The following is a 15124-nucleotide window of genomic DNA, read 5'->3' as shown; positions in this document are numbered from 1 at the left end:
TCTGTGTTCTCTCCTCGTTTTAATTTCTGTAATATCCGTCCTTTTCCTGTCTTGTAAGGTAATTTAAAAACTCTGGCTTCCCAACATCTCTAATGCACCGGTAGCTGAGGAGATAAGGAAGGCAGAGGAGGGAATGGACGTGGAGAAAAAAATCTTAGAGCACTACAGGGAACACTTGAAAAAAGTGTTTTAGATAGGATAACTCGGGAAAAGGTAAGCCGTCACCCTCCGGTACCGCTCACAGCCTCAGAAGAACACATTTGCCTAAAAACGTAAAGGTCCACGCACAGGAACAAGTCAGAGACAATAAACCACAATTCCCAACGTGCCCGGAAGAATAGTTAACCGCCCAGCCCAGTCCGATCGGACTACAACTCCCATTTCACCCCGCATCAAACCGGCCAGGTCTTCCCTCAACCGCCGGTTTAAGCCCCGCCCCTCCATCCCTCCCGGTTGCTAAGGCTGGAACGAAAGCGTGGAAACTGTCACGCCTTTCTTGACCTTCGGGACCCGAGAGGAGCTGAGACGCAAGAGTTTAAGGATCTCACCTGCCGTGTTAATCCAAAACCTCAACCCCAGCACCCACCCTTGTAGTTGTTGATACACATGCGCAGTGACATGCCGGCCAACTGCCCGAGTCTTGGCGCTTACGCGGTGGTTCGCGCTGCACGCGGCCGGGAGCGGCCACCCTATTGCGCAAGCGCCTGTGCCCTCTCATTTCCATCATCGTGCTCTCTCTATCTAGCTTTCCCTGCGTTCTTACGTAGGGGGCGGGGCTAAGAATGTCAATTGGTCTGTGTGCGTGCCGGTCAGTGAGGTGGGTGCGGTGATTGGTGGCGACTCGGAGAGTAGCGTGTTTGCGTGTGAGCCCTGTGGAGGCTGCGTTTTCTGGGCTTCGCTGGTTCTCTCTCTCCAGAAGGTTCTGCTGGTTCCCCCAGCTCAGGGTACCCGGCTCTGCATCACGCCGCCATGATGGGCCATCGTCCGGTGCTCGTGCTTAGTGAGTTGTGGGAAAGCCGGGGAAGGGACCCCCCCCTCTTCACCACCCCTCTTTTTCCGCACTTTTACAGCCTTGCCTCAGTCCAGTCCCGCTCAGGTCCGGCCACTGAGCCTTCCAGTCGTTAATTTTGGAAGCCCCTTCTCCCGTTTTCCTCTCTTCTCTTAACTCATTCCCCTGTCTTGGCAAATGCAAACTCACCTTCCTGTCGCCGAGCCTGTTGAACGGAACGGCATTCCGTTCTTCACTCCCAACCCCCGCCCTTGCACTCTTCCTTGAGCGATTTTCAGTGTGTAGCTGAATGAATAAAGGTTTTTTAGTTTGGCCTAGCTTTATAATCTTGGCCCATCCCTTAGTAACGGTGTGGCCTCGGCCAAACTGCTTGATTGAAAATGGCTCCATCTTTGTTATTAGGGTTAACAGTATTTCCTCATAGGATTGTGAGGCTTAAATGAGGTAAGGAGATATAGCTGTTCAAAAGAGGGTCTGGCAGACAGCGAGTGGTATCCTTGGCCACGTCCTCTTCAGTAGCCATCCTCTTGAATTTCTGTTAGTCAACCCCTTTTCACGAAGTAACCCCGCTTCCCTCACTGGTCTGGCTTAGATGTAATTATTCCCTTAAGTGTCCCCTCCGTTGTAATCTTTCCCACTTACCAGCTGAGTTTTCCCAGATTCCTCGATTGGTTCTCTTTGCCCTTCGGGAACATCCCAGATTTCTTTCCTTACTTACGAGTCCCATTTCCCTTGTCTTCCCTTGGTATGATTCCAACCTTTGTAACTTCTGTATCCTATTTGCTAGAGCACCTGAGATGCCTGACTAGCCATTTTCCCTCCCTCACCATCTTCTTTGTAGAGAATGCTATTCCAAGATTTTATCTATTTTGTCTATACCTGGAAAATAACTTTTCAGACAAGAATTCACTTAACCCAGAAAAAAACCTGTTTTTTCTGATGAATCCATCAGAAAGGTCCATGCAAGATTTTAGTTATCACTGCCTGAAATAGGAATCGAAATCCTGAGACTTGTGTTTAGATTTGATGGGACTGGATTGAAAATTTTACAGCAAATTGTAGGGAAAATATAATTTGGAGAGAGGAGTGAGACATTACGTAGGTTCGGTTATAGTCATTGGCTTGTCTCCCATTGAGAGGGCCCTGGGGTGACTGAGTGGTGCATTGTGCAGCCCTTTGGAGGTCCACGTTAATCTCTGGCATTAGTGGCTGTATCCAGTTAGGCTCCTTATTAAAATACGTAGTCAGCTCTTCTTAATGGTAAATGGGTAACTGAGGCACTCTTGTTATGTACAAGCATGAAGTGACTATCTTGGCAAACCCAGACACTTGAGTGTGTGTTCTCATTCCACAGCACAGTGGGGGGTACTATCAGTAATTATGCTGGGACTGTCAGTATGATTCCCCATATCCAAGTATGAGAATATGAACCCCCCAACTCCCTTTTTACGTAAAGGAGAGATTGATGCTTTTTAGAGACAGCAGCCCTTTGAGAATCTAATGGATCTCAGATCTCAGGTTATGAATTCTTGCTGTAAATACAGAATGTTTGGCTAGAGGGAAAGTGATGACCAAGATTCCAAAGTTGAAGCTTTATGGATTGTTTCTTCGTATACCAGGGGTTGAAGTAAATAAAGAAGTAAGTAGCCATAAGTATGTATGTTTACTTTTTAACAGTTTGTCGAGGTATAATTGACATACAATAAGCTGCACATATTTAAAGAGTACAAGTTGATAAGCTTTAATCTGTATATACATCATGAAACCTGGGTGTGTCTTTATTTTCAAAGACTGGGGAATAAATAGCTTATATACGGTGGGGCAGTCCTGGGCTGTTGCCTTTTGTTTTTAATCTATTTTAGGCCAGAACACAAAGCGTGAATCTGGAAGAAAAGTTCAATCTGGAAACATCAATGCTGCCAAGGTAGCACATCTTTTAAGTTGTTTATAGTAGTTTGCCTGTAGCTGCCTTCCCTAGTATTTCTGTATTTGTTTGCAATTTGGTGAGGAAAAGTTGACTTCCCTTCCTTCAGGACATTTTCCTCTCGGTGGTAAGGAGAAGGAAGCCTTCCCTCTCTGAGCTAGGCCTAATGGTCTTCTCATATTAACTTGTGCATATCCTATTGCTGTACATTGTCTCATAATATTCTATTTGTGTTTGTCTCCCGTACTAGACTGAGTTAGTTGAAGGGAAGAACTGTATTAATTCCCTTTTGTATTCCTAGTACTCATTGTAGATCCTGGATAGGTATTTAGTAAATATCTTTTGAATGAAAGAATGAAATAGCCTTGGATCTAATTAGCATGGGGTGGAGGCTACTATCATGGAAAGAAATACAAATACGTGGACTTTCAGTTATCTGGACTGCTGGGGAACTGAAGCTCTGGGAGGCATGTCCCTTTTTTTCCTTGTGAAAAGTTATTTCTTTCTGCATCCAGAAAACATTCCCAAAGTGGAAAAAGCAAAGAACAGAATCTAGCCATGTGGCGTGCTGTATTTAAAGTGGTCGCTAACCCTACTTTAGAAGTGTCCTTGTTAAAACACTGGCTCTGTGGGTTACTCATGCCTCTTCCCCTAACACACTCACCATCTTCTGATTTGTGCTTACATGTTTTGTATTTTCTTTCCATAGACTATTGCAGATATCATCCGAACATGTTTGGGACCCAAGTCTATGATGAAGGTAGGCTTATCTCATACTGAAACTTTGACTACAGATTTTCCCTTTCTGTTTTCTGGGACACTTAAATATAACTTCTGCTTTTGTCCTAGATGCTTTTGGACCCGATGGGAGGCATTGTAATGACCAATGATGGCAATGCTATTCTTCGAGAGGTTTGACTTTTCGTTATACTTTCTAACATTTCATAAAGGATACATAAAGAGATAATGTAAATAATGATTAGCTTTTTGGGGCTGCTGTAGCAGATTACCACAGACTATGTGACTTGAAACAACAGAAATTTATTCACATGGACTGGAGGCTGGTGGTCCAAACTCAGGGTATCAGCAGTGCCATGCTCCTTCTAAAGGCTCTAGGGAAGAATCCTTCCTCTTATAGCTTCTGATGCTTGACTACATTCCTTGGCTTATAAACTCTCCTTCTGTCACATGGCATTTTCTTGTGTGTCTCATATGGACACCAGTGGTTGGGTTTAGAGCATACCCTCATTACCCCTATGACCTCATCTTAACTTGGTTACATCTGCAAAGACCCTATTTCCAAATATCGTTTTCAGGGGATGAGACATCAACATGTTCTTTCAGAGGACACAATTCAACCACAACAATGGTGTTCCCAATAAATAAGCTAAAAGATACTGTTCTCTTCTCAAGAAACTTCAGTAGTTAAGTTGTCCTAATGCATTTTTCCCCAAAAAGAAAAAGACTTGGAAAGATGTTTTACTTAGATATCTTAGGGGCCACTTTTAATCTTTAAAGCTGTCGTAAAACAATAAAAGGGAGTAAGTGTGGAAGCAAGTTCAGGAGTTAGGACCAAGCAGAATGGGTTAAGAGGTCTTTCTTTCAGATTCAAGTACAGCATCCAGCAGCCAAGTCCATGATTGAAATTAGCCGGACACAGGATGAAGAGGTTGGAGATGGGACCACATCTGTAATTATTCTTGGTAAGAAAAGAGTGGAAGGTTGATAAGGGAAATTAGTTTGAAACATTAAGATTTTTGCCAGAAATAACGTCAGAGCTTTTTGTTTTGTTTTATTTTGGCCGCAACGCACGGCATGTGGGATCTTAGTGCCCTGACTAGAGATGGAACCCACCGCACCCCCTGCAGTGGAAGCATGGAGTCTTAACCACTTGACCTCCAAAGAAGTCCCCTGAGTCATATTTTAAGAAGAACATTTTTACCAATCCACTAATTATAAATGTTTAAAGAACTTTTTGCTAATTTTCTGTGTATTCTCTCCAACTGAGCATAAAATGTTCATCGTGGTATAGGATGAGCTTTGCAAATCTGGTTGAATAAAATACAGTCCATTGTCATTACTCACAATAAGTTATATTCTATAAAGTCACCACAAACACTGAATTAGTGAATACTAAACCATCACTCTGAGGGGAGTATGGGATTAGGTTCCTCAAGCCTCCAGTCTCATATTTATCAATGCATAAATATATGTTTTATGTTTTAGTTGTTTTAAAGACACCTTATTTAATATATATTGTTGATTCATTAACACTGGACTCATGCCCAGTAGCACTATAACTTATGCCTGAACAAAGCTTATGTAGTAAGTTATTGTCTCTACAGGGCACATTACAGCTTTCTTGCACGTAGGAAAACTAGATAGTACTTTAGGACTATACTTAGGCCATTTTAAACAGTGAAATCAACAAGAAAATGCACAAAAAATGTGGAAAACATGCCACTAAATATACCACGTTAAGGACACTTGTTTACATGTGTTACATGGGAATTCCCTGGTGGTCCAGTGGTTAGAACTCCACACTTTCACTGCCGAGGGGGCGGGTTTGATCCCTGGTCGGGGAACTAAGATCCCACAAGCCATGTGGCATGGCCAAAAATAAAAATTTAAAAATTAATTAATTTTAAAAAATGAAACTCTGTAGCATATGTTTTTAGGAATTGAGAAAAAAACTATTTTCAATTAGGAGATGCCAATTTATAGTGTTGGCCCACAGGCCTAAAAATAGAATCCTTAAAATTATTATAATATGAACTTTTAAAAATTTTTAAAATGCCTTTGTACTGCATTTTGAGAATGGTGAGTTGGGTGGAAATTTGCTTGAGTCACCACCAACTAATCACATCTTTAGATCCACTTCTTTTGTGGATTGAGAATTAATTACATATGGCGAGGTCTGTACTTTGAAGAGAAACTTGCAAGATGAAAGAAGTAGGTAAGACTCCATATGCATTTTCACTTATTTGGGTAGAAGATGAGCTTTAGGTATCAGGCAGAATTTTCTAGCTGGTAATCTTAGTTAAATCTCCTGGAGATATTAAGTAGGTTCAGTATCCATGAGTTTCTTAGACTTAGGTAGCTTTTACAAAACCAAAACTGCCATTTCTGAAGATACCTTTCTTCTATGATACTGTTCTGAATCTTTAACAGGGTATATATAGTCTTTTCTAAGTTAACTTATTAGAGCATGTTTCAAAATATTTGAGTATCTTTCTTTTATTGTTGTCTTTTCCCCTGAGTATCTTTCTTTTAATATACATGATGGTCACTTAGGAATTCTAAAGTATTAAAATCAAGTGTTTGAGCACATGCCAAAGAGTATACATGTGAACTTTTACACATTTGTGTACATTTTAAAAATTAGTGTCAGTGGACCTGGTAGTACAAGCTCTTTGTGCAGAAGGTCCTTTTTTGACCAAAATAATGTTTTTTCCTCTTTAAAACTTTTTTTAGAAACAAGCTTGTGTGTGTGTGTGTGTGTGTGTGTGTGTGTGTGTGTGTGTGTGTGTGTGGTTTTTAAAAGGAAGGGACGTTTTAACCAATAATCCCTCTTCCGGAGGGTAAATTTTTATGGGTATTCTTGCAGGTGTAAAGTTTTGTGGGTTTTTTTGTTTTCAGTACCAGCAGTTTGACTACATGCTAGGTATTGAAATAATAAACAAGTCAATTTTCCTTTATTTTTCTTTCTGTTTTAGAGTCTTTGGGAAAATGTTTACCATTTGTTTAGGAAACTGGGAACAAATATTTCGTTAGATCACAAGAATAAGTAAATCCTGGGATCAACCTTTGATCATTTAAAATGTATCTGATGAGAATACTTTTTTTCCAAATTTGCTTGTACGAAGTATAAAATTTGGAATAGTATTTGCATACTTTCGGGGAAACCTACTTTAGAAAAAAGAGCAGGTATTTTTAGAAGCATAATGAAGTTGCCTTGATATCCAGGTGCTTTTCAAAATGTTATGGTGTATGTATCTTTTTTCAGCAGGGGAGATGCTGTCTGTGGCTGAGCACTTCCTAGAGCAGCAGATGCACCCAACAGTGGTGATCAGTGCTTACCGCAGGGCTTTGGACGATATGATCAGCACCCTTAAGAAAATAAGGTATTGGAGGTGGGGACCAGAAATGGGTAGTGTCAACTATGGGAGGCCTGGAAGACTAATCTGTTCTTAGATGGTAAAGGAAGGCCGAGCACATCACCAGTAGTTTATACCCTGGTATTATTTTGTGAGAAGGAGAAACAAAAAGGGGAGCAAAATGAAGAGAAGGATAAGAGAAATAAAAGTTTTTAGAAAATGGCAAAGGATACAAAGACAAATAAAAGAAGCTAGGTTTAATTCTTCAAAATATATTTTGGTTATATGCTGTCTGCTAGTTTCCATGTTAGGCACTGCTATGGGAAATGTGTAGTAAGTAAAATAGAGCTACCCTCCAAAGTTTTAGATTCTAGTGGGAGAAATAAGGAGTTAGATAACTAATTATTCAGGGCTTAAAATACCCTACCATTGTGTATGATTATAACTAATTCAGTCAGTACTCTCTCTAAAGTGCTGTGGAGGATGGTAGCTAGTGGTTTTCATTAAAATCAAAAAGACTGGTACTGAAAATGCTATTTGAATCCTCTCTAGTTATCAAAGAGCTTGCTGTTAGTCTATGTTTGCTGAGTTCTATAAGGTAATAAAAGGAATGTAGGAATGTGTGACTTCTACGTGAGGAAATGTCAGTTAAGAAAGAACATGATACAGAATGCAAAATTTTTTTTGATTAAAAAAGTTGTTTAAAAAATAAAACCTGGGAGCTTCACTGGTGGCGCAGTGGTTGAGAGTCCGCCTGCCGATGCAGGGGATACAGGTTCATGGCCCGGTCCGGGAGGACCCCACATGCCGCAGAGCGGCTAGGCCCGTGAGCCATGGCCACTGAGCCTGCACGTCTGGAACCTGTGCTCTGCAACGGGAGAGGCCACAACAGTGAGAGGCCCACGTACCGAAAAAAATAAATAAATAAATTTTAAAAATAAATAAAGGGATTTCAGCAGTATGTGAAAATTTGGACAAGATGGTATCCAAGGTCTCTTACAACATATGATTCTAGATAGTCTTGCCATGTACAAATTTATAATCTCGTTAGAGGAGACTAAACACATAAAAACACTGTGGCGCACCATGTATTTTGATGCTAGGTAAAATAGAATCAGGTGTCCAAATGGATAGCACAGACCAATGGTGATTCTCAAGAGGAGCTCTCAGAATTTGCTAGTTATAGGATGAGGTTTCAAAGATAAAATGTGTCTTGACCCAAGTTGTGAAAGTAATAGAGTTTATTTGGTTGGAGCAGAAGGTAAAGAATTTTACTGTAAACTCTTAAGTGTGGAGAGTTGTCAGACGTGAGAGCAGATTATTCAGGGATTTGAGACACCTTTCAGGGGTGGGTTAATTGTAATCTTGCTAAAAGGCACAGGGTGGACAAAGTTACTTCTTGATAACACTTAGTTTCCTACAAAGGAACAGATTCCCCTTGTTCTGCCTGTTGGCTCACTATTATAGTCATCAAGATACAGATGAGGACTTCCTTAAACATCCAAGATCCCACTGAGCATATTATTCATTTCTCTTTTCTCCAGTACCCCTGTTGACACCAGTAACCGAGATGCGATGCTGAACATCATCAACAGCTCCATTACTACCAAAGTAATCAGTCGGTGGTCTTCTTTGGCTTGCAACATTGCCCTGGATGCTGTCAAAACTGTACAGTTTGAGGAGAACGGTCGGAAGGAGATTGACATCAAGAAATATGCAAGGGTAGAAAAGGTAAACTCTTTGAGTGTGTACTTTGGAAACAAATTATTTCCTAGCATGAGTCATCACACTTGTGGAGGAAATCAGAGCAAGATATTTTTATTATTAGAACAAGGAAGAAGAGTATTTGCTACCTGGAAAACAAAAACTTGAAAAAGAGGGTGCCAAAGAGGTATCTGAAATAATTCTGTTCGCTTCACTGCTGTCCCTACATAAGGTCTACAGGGGCACGAGAAAGGCTTATTTTTGTGTCTGTATTTGTGCATTTGCATACATATCAGCCACTGGGTCAGGAAATAAACAAGGGCTCTACAGCATAGCGCTAATAAGCCCCAGAATGCTTTCTCCATCTTTATTAATTTAAGATTTTAAAGTAGCATTAAAATCTTGTGGCCAGTAGATGGAGCCCTATGTCTAAAATTCATGGACATATCTTTCATGAAGTAGAGATCTGCGCCCCCTTTTTTTTTTTTTAAGTATTGCGTGATTCTCTCATTCATTCGGCTGTGCCAGGTGTTAGTTGCAGCACGTGGGATCCTCATTGCAGCATGAAGGATCTTTTAGTTGCTGCATGCAGGATCTAGTTCACTGATCAGGGATCAAACCCAGGCCCCCTGCATTGGGAGTGCGGAGTCTTACCCACTGGACCACCAGGGAAGTCCCTGTGACCCTTTAAATCTCTGTCAATCCCTGAATTTCTGTCTCGGCCAACCTTCAAGTTGTGTATCATGGTCTAGAATTGATGTGCTTCCTAGAGAGAAAGAAATTTGATTGCAACTATAGTTGTTTTAGAGGTTCATGGAAAAAAGATACTCTAAAAATCTGAAATGGTGGTCATTTGGGAAAGATGAATGTCTGGGTAGGGAGTTGAGAAATTGTCTCCTGGTTGTGGATTGAAGTGGTTCCTTTGCTCAGATACCTGGCGGCATCATTGAAGACTCATGTGTGTTACGTGGAGTCATGATTAACAAGGATGTGACCCATCCGCGGATGCGGCGCTATATCAAGAACCCTCGCATCGTGCTGCTGGATTCTTCTCTGGAATACAAGAAAGGAGAAAGCCAGGTAATGTCCCTGGCCCTATTCCTTAAATTTGATGTAAGAATCTGTTAATATGGGCAAGGGAAATAAAAAGTGTTTGTTACATGCCTACTCTGTGACCTTTACAAGTAATCTCTGATTCTTAAAACTACCCTTTATAGCAGATGATACTGACTTCCATTTTACAGATGAGGGATCTACACCTCAGAGAAGTTAGGTTAATTGCTTGAGGAACACAACTGGTATTGACCAAATCAGAATTTGAACCCAGCTCTGTTCAGCTTCAATTCCACACTATCATGCCACCTTTCCTAATGCATCAGTAGAACATAGAGTAGGAGTTAATTGAGCTTTGAAGTGCCAAAGAATTTCCAGAGGGCAGGAAGCTCACAAGGCTCCATCACCCTTGGATAAAACAAAGTAATTGAAGCTTATCAAACAGTGGTTGGGAACAAGAATCGATTTATTAGTGGGAAGAATTAAGACGCTGAGTTACCATGCACACTGACAGGTCAGAGGAAACATTGAACTAAGTGGCTAGAGACCTTAGCCAAACTCACTAATTGCATTGTGACTTTGCATTCCAGTTGCTTTATAATTAAATGGGGTTAAACTAGATGACTGCTGGAGCTAAAGTGGCTTATAGAGGTGTTGGGTCGCGGCTTATTCTAACTCATGCTTTCTGGGATACGTGAGAGTGCTGGATGGAGGGAGTATGGTAGTTGGGATGACCCTAAAGAGCTTCACCAATCCAAAATTTTTAATTCAGAGTGACTTTTCTTCACCACATAGACTGACATTGAGATCACACGAGAGGAAGACTTCACCCGAATCCTCCAAATGGAAGAAGAGTACATTCAGCAGCTCTGTGAGGACATTATCCATCTGAAGCCAGACGTGGTCATCACAGAAAAGGGCATCTCAGGTAGGACTACATTCATTTTTCCAGACTATTGTTGTGGTAGAAGAGGGTCGGTGATTTTTTTCCTCGCACATTGTCATACACTGAACATAACGTGATGGTTAGGGAACGTGGAGGATAAAACCTGTTCAGAACCCAGGGTTTCTGGTTTCCAGCTTGACACCTCTATTCTTGCAGATTTAGCTCAGCACTACCTCATGCGGGCCAATATCACAGCCATCCGCAGAGTCCGGAAGACAGACAATAATCGCATTGCTAGGTGAGTAGGCCAGGTAAAAATAAGATTCTCTTTCCCATGTGTTTTTATTTTGTAGCTTCATAATGTAGTCATCCTTATCTGAAAAAGTTTAGCATAGGATAAAGTCAGCCAAATTGTTTACAGATGGAAATAACCTGGGTTTAGCCATCTGTACTCTTCAGAAGTCCTCTGTCTAGGGACTTACTGGTGGTCTAGTGGCTAGGACCCCATGCTCCCAATGCAGGGGGCCTGGGTTCGTTCGATCCCTGGTCAGGGAACTAGATCCCACATGCCACAACTGAAGTTCCTGCATGCTGCAACTAAGACCCAGCGCGGCCAAGTAAGTAAATAAGTATTTGAAGAAGAAGTCCTCTGTCTAGAGTAACAATTGTCTGCTGCATGAGACTCTACTGCTCCTAACCATAGTGAACAGCTTATGCTTAGACATCTATGATCACTACCTTGGTGTAGGGGTCCATTTCAGATTAGTCTGTTTTAACTAGCTCAGAATGTAGCAGATCCAACAATTACCCTGATTGGATCCTCAGCTGCTGTTAATGCAACCTTAGATTGCACTCACTACTTCAGCACGAATATCTAGGCTCAGATACCATCTATTTTTAAGAGTAATTTTTTTTTAAAGGTTAATTCTATCCTAACATCACATAATATACCATAGATCCAAATCCAATTTTATACTTAAAACGCTTGCTCTGAAATGGTTCGGCATACATACATATACATAGTTGACTCTACATGCCCATGAGTGGGGGAAAAATGACAAAAAATTAGCCCTACATTCATTAAAACTGGGTGAGACATATACCTATGTACTTAATCACCTTATTTCTTGCTTGACCTTTACATTGTCTTTAGTACAGTCCTGTTATTGGCCTTGAGATCTAACTGGGCATTATAGGATGAGTTCTATCTAGAAATGACCATTATGTGTTACACACATGGTTAGATATGCATAAGAATTCATTTGTCCAAATTTTAGGGTCCACTAAGTATACTTTGAATTAACCTGTATCTCGTTACAGTAGTTGCCTTAGGTATGCACACTTTCACTTATAAAGCCATATTAGTTTAAGGAAACTTCACCTATGTATTTGGAAGTCTATTTCGCCAGGCAACCAAGACGTCTCGAGTTAGGTAGAAATATTGCTAGCAGTCCACTTTGGCCCTTAACCCTTACACCCCACCACAGACGCTAAGGACCAGGAAGATGAGTAAAAGTATTTGACATCATCTGGTCTTCTCCCTGTCCCCCTTCTCCCCATCTAATCAATAGAGCCTGTGGGGGCCGGATAGTCAGCCGACCAGAGGAACTGAGAGAAGAAGATGTTGGGACGGGGGCAGGCCTGTTGGAAATCAAGAAAATTGGAGATGAATATTTTACATTCATCACTGAGTGCAGAGACCCCAAGGCCTGCACCATTCTCCTCCGGGGGGCCAGCAAAGAGATTCTCTCGGTGAGTCAGCCTTGGAAGTGTGAGTGAATGATCTAGGTCATTCTATTTCTTGAGAGTTTCCCAGAGGGCCTAAAATAATCCTGTTGCCCTTTTATAGTTATTTAATTGCCATCTGAAGCCACAAATCTCTCTCTTCTTTTTTTCTTTTAAATATTTTTAATCATGGTTTAAAATTTTTTTAATGTAAAATTTATCATCTGAATAATTTTAAGTGTACAGTTACAGCAGTTTTAAGTGTATTCATATTCACATGCAACAGATCTTCAGAACTTTTTTTATCTCAAAAAATTGAGACACCATACCCACTGAACAATGACTCATCGTTTCCCCATCCACTAGCAACCACTGTTTCCTTGTTTTTTAAGTTGAAATTATAAATTTTTTTTTTTTTCCTTAGTGAGGTTAAGTAACTTACCAAAGGCATATAGCTAGTAAGTAGAGAGTTTCCACTACACTGTGCAGCCTCCTAGAGTACACAGCTAGACAGGACAGAGTAGGGTTATAGGTCTGTCAAGCACAATGGACAAAAGCCTAACATCCCAGAGTGATACCACATTCCCCCTGGCCTTGTTGCAGTTGTAGTTAATGTGTTTTTCCAGAGTTAGTAGCATCTGCCCTGCCCAAAAGGTCTGAAGGACCTTTCTTAGTTTGCCCTCCTTGGTGGTTTACCAAACTTGGCAGTCAGGAAGGTCCTTTGGTGCTTCTGATTTGTCCTTGAGTCATCAAGCTTTGGCTTTGTACTCTTTGTTTGCTTTCCCAAGGAAGTAGAACGCAACCTCCAGGATGCCATGCAGGTGTGCCGCAATGTTCTCCTGGACCCTCAGCTGGTGCCTGGGGGTGGGGCTTCTGAGATGGCTGTGGCTCATGCCTTGACAGAAAAATCCAAGGCCATGACTGGTGTGGAACAATGGCCATATCGGGCTGTTGCCCAGGCCCTAGAGGTCATCCCTCGTACCCTTATTCAAAACTGTGGGGCCAGCACCATCCGTCTACTTACCTCCCTTCGGGTGAGTTCCTTTCCGTGCTCTTCTCTTGATGGGGTAGGAAAAGCTGTGTTTGGCCTGAGAGGGTAGTTCATGTCTGTCTTTCTAGGTTCTCCTGGTAACTTTTTCTCTTAAAGTCTCTTCTCTTTCTTAATTTTTTATTTGTTTGTTGTCATTGCCGTTTCCTCTTATCCCTACCTTATCAGTGCAGTGTACTTGATTTTTATGTAATGATCTCTGCCAGCTTACTTGTTCCTAGTATTTTCCCCTTTGATTATTTATGCTTGTTCCAACTATAGGCCAAGCACACCCAGGAGAATTGTGAGACCTGGGGCGTAAATGGTGAGACAGGTACTTTGGTGGACATGAAAGAACTGGGCATCTGGGAACCATTGGCTGTAAAGCTGCAAACATATAAGACAGCAGTGGAGGTGAGGCACTCTTAAGATATATGCTGTGCTGTTTATTTCCAGATAATCAGAAAACAGTGTGTTTGGTCCAGTCTTGAGTGGGGGGGCGGGGGATAGAAGGCAGAGTATTCCCCAAAAGATCTCCCAAGGAATTCCATCCCCCTACTTATATTTAGCTCATTTAAAAAGCAAGGTAGGGGGACTTCCCTGCTCCAATGGGTAAGACTGTGTCCTGTCAATGCAGGGGGCTCGGGTTCGATCCCTGGTTGGGAAACTAGATCCCGCATGCATGCTGCAACTAAGAGTTCTCATGCTACAACTAAGAAGTTCACATGCTGCAACTAAGAAATCCACATGCCACAACTAAGAAGGTCCCGCGTGCCGCAACTAAGACCCGGTGCAGCCAAAAATAAATAAATTTTTTTAATTAAAAAAAAAAAAGGTAGGGAATTCCCTGGCAATCCATTGGTTAGGACTCCGTTCTCTCACTGCTGAGGGCCCGGGTTCAATCTCTGGTTGGGGAACTAAAATCCCACAAGGTGTGTAGCATGGCCAAAAGAAAAAAAAGGGGTGGGCAAGGTAACGTAGCAGAAGCTGCATCCGTTGCTGACGGAGAACTGCGTTTTACATTCAAGTCTCTGAAAGGGTAGATTTCAGATAAAATGGTAATTATATAGGAGGAGCTAGATGATACAAACAAGGGTCCTTCCCTTCTTTGCTAACCTCTTTGGGGCTGTGGTTTTTCTCCTAGACGGCAGTTCTACTGCTGCGGATTGATGACATCGTATCAGGCCACAAAAAGAAGGGTGATGACCAGAGCCAGCAAGGCGGGGCTCCTGATGCTGGCCAGGAGTGAGCGGTGGCAAGGCGACCTCAACGCACAGAGCCAACAGTCTCCCCCTTCCCTGAGCCAGACTGCCAGGGACACTGTGGATGTCTTTGTTTGGAAGGGATCGGGTTGAGGGGCAGCCCCAGTCCCTTTCAGTCCCAGCTCAGTTTGCAAAAGGCACTGACATGTAATTCTTCTCTATTGTAAGCTTTCCATTTAGTTTGCTTCCGATGATTAAATCTAAGTCATTTGAGATGGTGGTTATTTGTTTTTCAACCTTGGGTCATATCTCTGCCTCCTGGCAAGGAGGGAAGAGGCAGAAAGCCTTACTGAGAAGAGAGATGGGAATGAGGTCATTCAGTATCTGCCTCCTTGAGAGGGTATTCTTCAGACTTCTCAGTAGATGCTGAGAAGGCTGAAGAGAAGGTTGGGAAGGCTCTTGGAGTTCAAAACATGATATTGTAAAGCTTAAAAACG

At 41.9% G+C, this 15124-nt stretch overlaps 1 protein-coding gene across 1 annotated transcript; it reads left to right on the top strand.

Annotated features, from left to right (window-relative positions):
- The first annotated feature begins 768 nt into the window (after positions 1–768).
- CCT3 (chaperonin containing TCP1 subunit 3) lies at positions 769–14900 on the top strand. The gene is made up of 14 exons (XM_059055075.2): positions 769–1000; positions 2872–2933; positions 3643–3693; positions 3783–3845; positions 4540–4636; positions 6940–7057; positions 8575–8761; positions 9665–9814; positions 10583–10715; positions 10890–10971; positions 12245–12425; positions 13187–13432; positions 13708–13839; positions 14570–14900. The coding sequence occupies exons 1-14, from the start codon at positions 970–972 to the stop codon at positions 14672–14674; spliced, it is 1638 nt and encodes a 545-aa protein (XP_058911058.1). The 5' UTR covers positions 769–969; the 3' UTR covers positions 14675–14900.
- The last annotated feature ends 224 nt before the right edge of the window (positions 14901–15124 follow it).

The sequence above is a fragment of the Kogia breviceps genome, chromosome 1 (assembly GCF_026419965.1).
Source record: "Kogia breviceps isolate mKogBre1 chromosome 1, mKogBre1 haplotype 1, whole genome shotgun sequence".
NCBI classification, from domain to species: domain Eukaryota; kingdom Metazoa; phylum Chordata; class Mammalia; order Artiodactyla; family Physeteridae; genus Kogia; species Kogia breviceps.
This window is presented reverse-complemented; position numbering and strand designations above follow the sequence as displayed.